General features: G+C 40.5%; 1 protein-coding gene across 2 annotated transcripts in view; it reads left to right on the top strand.

Moving 5' to 3' along the window:
• The first annotated feature begins 1,709 nt into the window (after positions 1–1,709).
• The window catches only part of LOC146381502 (adenosine kinase-like), a 126,387-nt gene continuing 115,474 nt past the window's right edge, over positions 1,710–12,622 (top strand). The window contains exons 1-3 of one of the 2 annotated variants that reach the window (XM_084937572.1): positions 1,710–2,094; positions 5,807–5,881; positions 5,972–6,025. In XM_084937572.1, the coding sequence (XP_084793698.1) occupies positions 2,045–2,094; positions 5,807–5,881; positions 5,972–6,025 (179 nt within the window). In that variant the 5' untranslated portion in view covers positions 1,710–2,044. Of the gene's footprint in view, positions 2,095–5,054; positions 5,189–5,806; positions 5,882–5,971; positions 6,026–12,622 lie in introns of those variants that run through there. The other variant, XM_084937573.1, reaches the window with a different exon arrangement.

Here is a 12,622-nt window from a genome sequence, read left to right as displayed (position 1 = left end):
TTATTTATCTTTCCTTTATTAGGAATGTGTTACCAACCAAAATATTTTATATCAATAATTTTGTACCTCAAGGAAACCTGTCCTTTCAGCATAATTCACATAAGAGATTATATATGAAAGCTCAATTCTAATTTTTCATATAACCTGGCAAACCAATGACGACACCTTCACAAAGTCAATAGTCTCTGGGTTAGCCTTGTGTAACTTGCTGTTTAATTTTATAAACTCACAAAGGCATTTTTGAATCTCCACAACACAAAATGACCATAATCTAAACACTAAAAAAACCTATCAACGTTCAGACAATCCTTGATACTTTGAGGTGTTGTGCTATAGGGTGACATAACAGCCAACATGTACCCAGTTAACACAATAACATCGGCTGGAACCTATCCCAGCTTTAATGGCAGGCTGCGAGTCCAGTGCAGAGCTAATACAGACAGACGATTATTCACACTCATGCATTTGACCAATTTAGAATCCACAATTAACCCAACATCTATGTCTTTGGACTGTGCGATTAAAGCCAGAAAGAACCTACACAGGCACAGGGACAACATGCAAAACCCACAAAGGACTGACTGGCAGATAATTTAATTTTACGTGTAACTTAACCATTTCAGGGCCTGAAGTCTATCCCAGTTGTTAGTAATACTTATCTTTCTGGTTGTCAGCAGTTTCCAAAGGCTTCATTGAATTTTTTTTTATTTAACAAATACACAAAAAACACTATTTCTGCCAATCATATCTTTGATGTGCATTTTTACACAGATGACACAACTTCATATACAGCTAGCTTGTTCCGTAAATGGCTTATATTTTCTTTTGGAAACTATATCAGTTTTCTACTAAACTACTATATATTGAACTGAACGGAACTCTACTGAATTAAACAAACATAGAGGTCATGTGTTGCAATCCAGAATCTTTTTAATGTGTGATTGAGCTGTGTTTTCACTCCACAATAATTCCTTTATAGCACAGGCATTTGTTATGCCCTGTCTAAGGGGGACAAAACACAACACCAAAACCATCCATCTTACCCAAGTCACACAAAAACTTAAGAACAACTTGATGTAAGGCCACACCAACAAATAAACAAATCTATCTGCAAATCCAAGCCGAGCTAACCAAACCAAACCAACATACCAGGCCCTGTTTGTTTTCTATGTGTGAGCACTTTTAACATAGCATTCACACTTAGGCGCAAACTCAGGAACCTTGTGGTTTAAGATGACCTGCTCTACCCCCTTAACCACAGCCACCTCTTTAAAAAAAAATACCACCAGCAACGTTCTCACACTTTGACATTTGCAAAAAGATATGAGCCTGAGATAAGTTATGGATAGACCTTTGAGGTCAAAGCTTGCCCAGTAAAGTGCCCTCTCAGCTGAATTCTATACACCTCAACTAAGTTACACTGATTCATACAATTTGTTAAAAAAATAAAATAAAAATAAAATCACATTCATATTTTGTAACAGAGAAACACATTCAGATGTATGCTTTGTAAGTAAGTAAACAATATTCTTGTCCTTGTGACTCGATTTGTCTACCTCAAAAAGAAATTTTACATTTACATACATAACTGTCAATTGTGTTTTAATTTGAAACCACTGAGGATTTTATGACTTCACTACTACCCCTCATTTTGCAAAGCAACCCTGTGTGGAATGGGATCCTCTGGTGGCCAGCTTGTGGCCCGAGGGCCCCATGTTGGACACTTTTGATTTCCAATACAAAGCTAGTATACTACTGTGGCTGTCTGTATATTAACTTTGATCCATGCTATGTCTCCTATCCAAAAATGACGGTAACGCTGACGGTGAAGCACAGTGGCTGCTCGATCGGACCGTAACTAGCTCCCCTCATTTTTATGTTTATTTTTGCTACTTTTCTTTCTCGGTCGTTGCATGCTGTCGACCAATTTCTTCATCATCATCATCATCATCTGAAGGGGCAGGAAGCTGAATCCCGTCTCCAGCAGTTAGCAGCAGCTTTCCTGGCTCCACGGCGACGGCACAACCGGCAGCAGATTTAAAAAATGTCCGAGGAAGGACCGAACATGTTGACAGGGAGGAAGACGGCGTTAAGGTAACAACCCGAAAGTATTTGTGTTAACATATGCGACGTACGGTGTAGCTAGCAGCTAGCTGTTAATTGATGCTAATGTCTCTGTTGCCGTGGTGAACTGAGAGCGGGAGGTGCACAGTGATGGCACTGGGGCGGCTTAACCTTTGAACGTTACATCAGCTGGATGTGTACGCTGTAGTTAGCGTTTATGCTCGGTTATAACAGCACGGAGCACAGCTAGCGGGAAAAGGCTGGGTTCGTCATCACATGACTGGAAAACAAGAATTTCCGCTACATTTACCCAGCTTGGAAGTGCCCCTTGAAAAAAATAAAACACACACATGCATAAAAAATGTCGTGTGTGGGCAATCTGCAGAGTATCGTGTTTTTAAATTAAAGGTACTGGGGACAAACTTTAACGTTAGCCAAGAAGTTGAGAGGACGCTATTTAATGCTGTATTTTCACACAAAGAAATGGCAGGAGCTACAAATGCAAAAGCTTTTTAAATGCAACTTTCATTGAGTAATATGAAACATGTAAAGGGAACGGATACGTTTGTATGTTTTTATCATTTTCTTGTTTATATTTTTTATATCAGTATAGGCTCAACATATTGCAGCGCACACAGCTGATGTGTTTTGTTGACATTTAAAGAACAAGGTGTGATGTGAAGCGTGCTACGTTCATGGAAACTTAGGAAAACTTAAATGTCAGCATAATTATCTGAGGCACGTGGGCCGAGCCAGTGCTTTTACACCCATTTAAACACACAGGCATGCAGAGGTTGTTGCATGCCTTTAAATGGTCACACTGAAGGATGCATCTTCTCTATGATTGGCCCAGGGGCAAATATCTTTTTCTCGGCCCATATTTTCTCACATATTATCTGTGTCATTCACACACAGAGCAATAATCAATATTAACAATAACATCATTCTAGCGGTTGTGTCAGAGGTTGTGTTTGTGCTGTGAGCTAAATGGTAAATGGTAAATGGCCTGTATTTATATAGCGCTTTACTAGTCCCTAAGGACCCCAAAGCGCTTTACATATCCAGTCATTCACACACACATTCACACACTGGTGATGGTAAGCTACATTGTAGCCACAGCCACCCTGGGGCGCACTGACAGAGGCTCACACCATCTTTTTTAAGCTGGACTACCGGATGTGGTAGACCCGAGGGCTCAAAAGCACTGCAAACAAAGAAAATACGAGCAAACAGAAGAATGCCGCAAAAACACAGCAAAAGTAGAATTAAAAAAACAATACAAGAGGAATAAAATACAAGGAAAGTAAGGTAAAACACAATGGAAGTAGATTGAAACACAACGGAAGTAGAATAAACCATCACGGAAGTAAAATAAAACACCACAGAAATAGAATAAAATACAACCGAAGTAGAATAAAACAGAATAGGTGCAGAAAAAAACAAAACAAAGCACACAAAGCACAATAAATTGGGAAAAACAGCACAGAGGAAAAAGAGTAATGTGTGTTCTAATCACACGATTCATAAAGTGCTGAAGATGCATGTTTCCTTCAAGTTATCGTCTCCCCTAAATTACTTGCATTGTGTTTTGTGAGCCTTTGTTTTCTTAGTTTGCAGTGCATTTGACCTCTCAGCGCAACCATAACCACAAGCCCAAACATATTTAACTTTGATTAACTTGGAACAAAAAGAGAGAAGACCATTAACCACAGGTCCTCACAGACTCACTGGACGGGTCATTTATAGAATTCCTCATTCAACAGTTATTTCCACTGCTTCTGCATACATCTCACACATGAGTCATATTTTCAACATAGAAATGGTAACAAGGATTCAGTTGTTTACAAAACCACAAACTACTCATCCATCAGAACTTCATCTTTCAGGCCGTGCTCTCAGCAAGTCCATAGATAACACTGCTCAGACCCAGAATCTTAGCAGTTAACGATGTCTGACTACTCTATAAGACACTCACCAAAAAAACAAACTGTTGCATAGTTGATGCCAAAAAGTTTGCAGGTATTTGGCAAATGACAGGAAAAAAAAGTCATCCTTCAGCTCTTTGGAAGGAAACTGGAATGTGAATGAAATGGTGCAACGGTTTAGGACCTAACCACAGTAATATTAATCGGGGACAACATCCTCATTTAGATTTTTTTTTGTTTTTTCTTTAAATATTCAACACTGAAAAAATTACAACAAATTAGAAAAAATTAGAACAAACAGCTTATAGTGCAGGAAGTACAGTCATACAACCAGAAGGGAAGTGTACGAGGTGTGTTCCTACACAAATTATCTTCAGTAAGGTGTCTATTTTCATCCTGTGCTTAAAAACAGGCAGTATGCAAGACATACACAGGGTATTTTATTATTTTAATTATTTTATTTTATTTATTTTTCTATACCTATTACTGGCTTATCTAACAGTCGTGGACACACTCACAGATATATATCAGGGTTCAGCATCTTAATACATACATTTATGGTGTAGCTGTAGAATTGATCCACAAACCTTCTGATAGTTAGACAACCTACTCAACTTCCTGAGACAAAGGCTTAAGTAGAATTCTGCACAAGGATAGACTATTTGGAACTAAAATTATAAGCATTGTTGAATCTAAAGGATCAATATACCTGTGATATATGTGTGATGGAAAATAATTCATTTATTCTTATTTTATTCCATTTGTGGACAGGTTACAAGTGAAAAAGTAAAGAGTTTTCTTCGCTAACTATTCTTTAATATTTCAGATTTTTAGAAAAACGAGTGTTCTTGTTTTTTTAAATTATAATCATTAAAACATAACTGAAATGTATACATATTTATATACAATGCATGTGGCCGTGCTCTGTTTGTAATAGAGGTCCACGTTTTTTGCTGAGTTCCCATTGCCTGTGAATGCATCATCCAAGGCCTTTCAACATTGGAGAGTCAGCAGCCAATCATATGGCTAAAAGACGCTAAGGCCCGCCTATTTCTTCCACCAACAGTCAGGGTTGGCCAAAGTGCAGCTCCAGTTCCTGTAGTCAAAGAACACGCTGCTTTGAACCAAAGAAGGAAGCTGTTGACCTTTCAGTAATAATCAGTTTAGGCTGCAGGGGTTTCTGACATGCCAACTCCAAGGTGAGAGCCACATGATTATTATCCTCCTCTGTTTACACTGTAAGCATTTCTGCTCTTATGACTTTATTGTTTAAAGCATGAGCTAACATCACTGCCAGACTTTCAGTGGGTTGATTGAAAGCATTGAGCTCACCTATTGTTGAGATGGATAAAGGCATGTTGAGCTTGAAAGGCCAAGTATTTCTCCCTCTGCTCTGAGCTGTTACCTAACTTTCAGAAAGCATACTCTGTCCTCAGGAGTATACTTTGACTGGCATGATATCTTATTACCTCATATTTTTAGGTAAATGGGTAATCTGTAGCTCTAGTCTAAGAAAACCTTATTTTAAAGCGTTTGCATGACACATAGGCATCAAAGGCATAATAATCATCTGCAGGAGTCATAAACAGTTCATTCATTAATTACTCTGCTATAAGCTTAAAAGTTTTCAGTCGCTTATGTTTCTGTAGCTTGAATTTTCCCATAAAGAGATGCTCTTTATGGGTCCTTCCAGTGTAATTGACCAAATCACAAACAGATGATTTTCTGTATCACAACAGACTGTTTGTTCCCCCTGTTCATGCAGAGCCTGTTAGTGGGAGTCTCCATAACACAATATGCTTTTGTCTCTCCCACAGTGAAAACATGCTCTTTGGGATGGGAAATCCCTTGCTCGACATTTCAGCTGTTGTGGACAAAGATTTCCTTGACAAGTAAGTCTAAATGCTTCATCTGTTTCCCCTTAAATCATCCTGCATGCTCAGAACACACTTAATGTTTGTTTGCTTGCCCTTTCCTTAAAGGTTTGGACTGAAGCCGAATGACCAGATCCTCGCAGAAGACAGACACAAAGCCTTGTGAGTTAAAACTTCGCTCGTAACCCACGCTACAGTCGCTTGTGTGATGCAAACAGTTAAAAACATGTGAAACCAAATAAGGGATACACTAGCCATTCATACACACTACTACCATCTTGACACTGTAAGCTGTGCTCAAAATAGCTAACTCATACATTGGCCCCGGGTAGCTGGCAGCCTCAGAACTTTACACGCCCACATTTTTCCAGCTCTGAACCCATGCCAGACTATAAATAACCTCTAAATTTACTATTGCCGTGTGGCAAATGTAAGTTAGTAAGGGTTTTTCTGAGTTGTGAGTTTCTTGTAAACACGCCTCCGTCACATTGCAAGCAGTAACACTATATCCTTCCTCGAAGACACGGTGGCATGCCCCCGTTTGCAGCCCGTCACTCTGTAGAGACAAAGAACTAGGCTTTAATCACTGACTGACCTTACACCACCCTTTTCCTTCTGTTTGATAAGGTACAGATGGTTCCTTTGCAGGGAATTTGTTGTGTGAATTTTTTTTTGGAAGATGTTAAATATGTGCACCATCTGTAAATAAGAACATGGTGTGAGAGAGGGAGGTGTTGGGGTTCCCTTTGAAGTTTGAAGGATTAAACAGTTTTCACACTGAGAGGTAAATCACATGTTCCACATTTAGCATATGTAAACATTTGTTATGGGTTTGCCTATTAGTGTGCGAGTGAACTGAGATGTTTAATAATTACCCCAGCAGCAATAGAAAAAATCACAGGTTTTCTGAGTTTTTGTGACTTCCTCCTGCCTGCCAAGTCTGAAATGTAATCAAAAAAGCCATTCGCTGGGACAGAATAACCTCTTCTGTGAATCCAGCTCTGTTTTATTTTTAAAGCATGATGGATATTTTCTGACGGCAACATTTCATTTTGTCCTAAATTGGCAATTTGTGTCTCTGCAACCAAATGTAACCCAATGCCCGCTGCCTTTCAGTTCGCTCTAACAATAAAAGTGCAACGGATGACTTTTTAAGGCCTTTCGTTTAACCAGTAGCAGGTCACCTGAGCTGAAGTGCTCCTTTAGGCAATTTCATTACATCACACTGGTCAACGTTCACACCTTAAAGCTGCTCAGTCATGTCTGTTGGATGTGATAACCAACAGTTATCTGCTGGCCATTACTACTGGAGCACTTCAGTGTTTAAGGTGCCCTGTTGAGTTTTTAAAAAAAGTCTTTATGAAAACAGAATCGGCATTTTCATTGTGTAAAACGGTCTTGTTTTAAGTACGATAAGCCAGATAGTGGCACTAACAAATGAGGAGAGGCCAGTGGGAATCCTTGGACATGCACAGTTAATTGTTACTAGCATTACTTTAACAATTTGACAATAAAATGCCTTAAAGATGTCAAATTCTGAACAGTTGGCACTTTTGCAAAGACAAAGAAAATGATTTTGTTGTCCATTAAGACGTTTTAATGTCTTGAGTAAACTTTGTATTGGATTCAGAGTGACGGAGCAGTGGAAAATTTGACTCGTGTCAAAATAACCCCCATATTTATTTGTATTGGGAGCTCCAGTGGAGCAGTGGTCCTGGCTTTGGGGTTTCTGCACTGCAGATGTTACATTGGCTAACATACTGTGATGCTGTGATTGTGCTTCCCAAACCCTATCCATAGACATTTAGCCAGTTTAAAGCCATAATGTTTACATTTTCAAAAGACCAGCTTAAACCAAAAATTGGTGACTGCTACCGTTGACTGTGCAGAACTACTGAGCCACCCCTCATTTCTTTATATTTTGCTTCCAAGGAGCCAGACTTTCTTGTAATGTTTCTAGGATAAGTGACCATAAGCTGTTGTTTCCAATGAGTCCAATCCAGTTCAGTTTTTGTATCCTTTCTTGTTGTTTGTTCAGCCACTTAACACTGACATACAACTCAATCAAGTATATATATAAAAGGCACCTAACTCAAGGGCCGAACCACTGTAGAGTCTGCACATAACAGACAACTTGGCAACGAACCAATTTTAAATTTAGTATCTTTAGCCACTTTGTTACTGCAATCGGTCCCAAAAAAACCCATAATTTGTTCCCATTTTTTTAGTTGAATAACACAGATTCACAGGCATAAAATTTTATTTTTGGACCAGCAAGTTGATTCCCAAAGAAAACTTGGCATATGGTGAGGAAACTGGACAAGTGGAGGACAAAAGAAGTTGCAGACCTACAAAACTTTCCACAACAGGTGATTGGTATCTGAAAGTCCTTAGAAAATAGGAAACATCCAGGAAAGAGCTGACACAGAACTTGAGAGTTGCATTTGGCTCTTCAGTTGATCCATCAACTGGTAGCTGAAGAACAGCGATGGTCTTGAAGGTCAAATGACTGATGAACTGGACTGAAAATCTTTCCAACCACACTGCAAGTGTAGTAAAAGCATATGTGGATAGAAAAACATAAAGTGGAACACTATCAGTCGTGGATTGGCCTCCCCAGACCTGGACCTCAACATTAATGAGGCAGCGTGGGATCATCTTGACAGAGAAAAACAGCAAGTATCCAAAGAAATGTCTGGAGAAATATTCCTGAAGATTACTTAAAGAAATGACAATAAAGCCTTAAATATCAAGTTTGAAGCATGTTTGAATTGTAGGGTGGCCCGAGACTTTTTGTACAGTACTGTAGAATAATAATGCAAATGGATACATAGCCTATCCGGCACCAGGCTGCATCAGTCCATAAACTTTACTACACTACTGCAAACCACCTACTGTGTAGCTGTTACATGCTGTAGTAAATCTGTGAAGGCATTATAAAACTATGAAGCACCATAACGATGCAGTTAGAGTTTAAAGACAGATCAGTACATCTGATCATCTGTACTTTACAATAGGCTACCTTGTCGGGTCTTGTTACTTGACAAAAGGACACATGTGACCTTGGGCAGGAGCAGCGGCACAAAGCAGCATCATCAGCAGTGTTGTTCTCCTTCAGCACAAAGGCAGCGGTGTTATCTTTAGCCCCACAGACACTGTTCTCTACACATTCTGCACAAGGTCAGGGCAGGATTAACATGCTGCTTTGCTGGTTAATTCCCAACACAATGCATTTCAATGCACGTCCCCTCAATGCTATAGACACCAGCGTGCCTGTCATCATGTCAGTCAATGCATATCTGAGTAAGCATGCAGTATTTTTATCATACTGAACGTTAACTTTCGACGCTGCAGCATGTGCCACAGTGTACCTATTAATGCTGCTTTTCTTGAGGTTTGGTTTGGTTGCTAAGAAGTCACGTGCAAAGTCATTGGCTTACGGAAGAAGAAGAAGAAGTCCGCTGAAGTGTTGTGACAAATAACTTCATTACTAAAAAGGCCTCAGTAGACTTACAAGTCCAGTCAACTAACACCATTGTTGCGCTACCGAATCTACAGAGTGTAACACGATTCATTTTTTCCCCCCATCACCCTGGTGGGAGAGAGATCATTGGATGCAGTGCGCTGTGGCCATGCCTGAATTCAATTATCTAGTCACAGCAGAGCCCATATAATCCTATTGTTGCTGAGAAATTGCCTGCTGGACAGTAGAAGCTATCTACATCCATGTTAGTACTGGCTGGGGACTTATTTTTGGTGTAACAAGATTCAGCCGCGTATTCTTAGTGATTCAGTAATGGATTAGGCACCAAAATTCACTGATTTCTGCTGTTTTCTTTTGTTTTCTGTCGCAGTAAATTAAACACGTTTTTGTTCTTAGACTGTTATTTTGAAAATTGCAAGACCTCAACTCCATCTAGCACTTAACCTTCTGACATTTTAAGATATTTAATGTTTTTTGCAACAAAATTTTGATCAACTTAACTGAAAAAATAATCGAGAGATGCAGGAATTTGAATGGAAACAATCATTACTTGCTGCTCTGATTTGGGTGGGGGGTGGCGGGGAAATCTGCCATACTGAAAAACAACCCAAACTTCCTGCTACATTCCATTTAACCACAAGCCCCGGTTCACTGCTGGGCGTGGCCTTTCTGTTGTTTCATAATGCTTCTTTTCTTTTCACCTTTGCCAACTGCTGCATCCTTCCTTTCTCCTTTGTAATGCATCAAGGCCCTCAAACTATAATATACCTGTAGTTAATTTTTACATGATGCAGTCTTAAGCAGTGCTATAATCTTGTATGAGTGACAGCATCAGTCTCTCCTCCTCAAAAAGCAGCTGCTAGTTCTGCCGGTACCTGTATTTTATTCCTGGTTTTACAGTGTGGTGGTTAGTCTGTCAGGCTGGAGTAAATGCATAAGTACTGTACTGTTTGTTCACATTATATTTTCTTATATATTATAAATATAAAATATTATATATTTTTATATTTTTTTGTGGTTAGTGAGCTGCAGTTGAGAGGGTCTGCTTTCAGCAGATGCTGGTTTTTCAGGCGAAGCCTTTGGTTGTTTTGAAATCGAGGTATGAGAGGAAACCAACTAACCAAAGAGCTGCGTGAGACTTCCTCTCTGCCTGCTTAGACATGTTAAATTCAGAGTTTCAGTGCGTAACTGTCGTAACTGTAGTTCCCTCTGACTTTTTGCAGCTGCTGCTGCCATCGTGTGGATTCAAATATGAGTTTGATTCCTGCAGGATTTTTAAAGGCTTCTTGTCATGTGCCAAGATTTGGGGTACGTTTGACTTTGTGTTGTGACCTGATGAACCCAAATATGACTAAATTCAAAATAAAGTTGTGTTCTTTACTTAGGTCATGTCTAATTTTGCTTTGTAGTGTTTGCTTTTTTAAAATATTTGATTCTGATCATTTGCAGTATTCGTCTCATTAGCACGTGGCGAATATTTATATTTTAACCTTGTCACCTATTTCTTGGCAGCAAAATTCTTTTTAATATGTTATTACTTTGCAGAATATGGGGCATGCACCCTATATGACCAGCAGGGGGCAACAGTAACCTGCTGTTTCTACCCCCCTAAAAAAGAAGTCTCCATAGGAAACAACATGTCAACATAATGAAAACACGCCTCTTTCTGCAGGAGATTGTAATGTGGGACATGCAGCATTTCATAATATAATATCTACCCAAACCCTCTTGGGAGTGTTAAGTGAATCATATTAGCGCTAATAATTATTAGTGTATCAAATGAGCGTGTCATTTTTTACTGTGAGAGTATTGTCACCTCAGAGGGGTGGCAGCGGCGGCGGTGGGGGGAATCAGCTGGCTCCTGAATATTAGTGCTGTTCAAACATTTGTTTTATGACTCCCTCTGTCCAATGATAATTAATTGTTTACTTTCTCATCTCTGGATGATGGCGTGACTCTTTTCAGTAGTTGTTTGCTCACAGCAATTAAGTTCATCAGTGCTCATCCTATCCTCTCCCCTCACCTCCCCCCACCACCACCTACCCCGTCTCCCTCCTTTTCTCTGTTTCTCTGTGCTAAATGCAGATTAGCAGCATCACAATCGCATCCAGAATGAGAGTAAACTCCTCATTATGCCGTGTGACCCTCTGCTGCATGAATAATTCAGGGCTGCAGTGTTAGTGGCTGGCTGTTATTAGCATTCCGGATGGCGAAGGATAGGGGAGGGTGGGGGGGGGGGGGGGGGGGAGGAAGGAGGAGGGGGGGAGGCTCATATCACTGACAGGGCTGACTCAGGGGGATCAGCGCTGGATTGAGACACACATCACACACACATCATCACACGACACAGGAGATCAGTGGAGGTGCCTCTCCACTAACACACCCTGCTGTCTGTGTACATCTTACACACCCCTGCTGCTGCCATGCAGCTCAATCTGCTTACTGGGGGAAAAAACAACAAAGGCCTCTCTCGCTGAGTACATGCTAAACACTTCGGCTCCCGGGTTCGTGTGTGTGATAGATTCTGCTCTGTAAACACACTTGACTCTACTCCCCTCTTTCTATTTTTTATGTTTTTAATATATAATGAAGTGAATCGTGAGTGCTAGACAACCCCCCCTCCCTTCCCCAGTGGAGCTATCCTTGTGGTGTCATAAGGATAGACACTCCTGCTTGGTGTGTGTTTGTGTCTGCTCACATGCATGTGTGCAGGAGCTGCATGTGCTTGCCATGGTGCCACTTCACTGGATGTACTCATGCTTGACTGAGTGTGTAGACACATTACACCCCCCCCACCCACCAATCCTTTTATTTCCCAGCTCCCTTGTCTGGTAACGCTGAGTGCTGTACTACAGTACTTAAACTCACCTCTGCTGGCAGCTACCGGGTCAGCACGTCCGGCTCCCCCCCGCTGCCGAGGACAAAGGTCACGGGCCTGCATCCATCAGCCGACCTCTGAGCCAAAGCGAGAGAGCAGAGATTAATGGCACTCAACCGGTAATTGAGACATCAGAAACACGTTCAGCGACCAGGCGCGCTGCTCTTGATGTTTTATTGATAACCGTGAATCTGGCAATTTGGGACGCTTGCGTGAATCTGACGTGCTCAACCGAGCCATACTCAGCTGTAAGAAATGCGAATGTAGACCTTGTGAATTATAAAAGAGGAAAACTTTTCAAATACTGGAAAGAAAGGGGGGAAAAAAACCAGCGCAGGGTCTCCTTGTTCCCGTGTTGGTGCTTTTTGTGTGATGAAATTTGTCAGCGTGCTGTGCA

This window comes from Perissodus microlepis, chromosome 8 (genome assembly GCF_051167445.1).
Source record: "Perissodus microlepis isolate ML-2025 ecotype Zambia chromosome 8, ASM5116744v1, whole genome shotgun sequence".
NCBI lineage: Eukaryota > Metazoa > Chordata > Actinopteri > Cichliformes > Cichlidae > Perissodus > Perissodus microlepis.
Note: the sequence above shows the minus strand (reverse complement) of the source record. Positions and strands in the feature narration are given on the sequence as shown.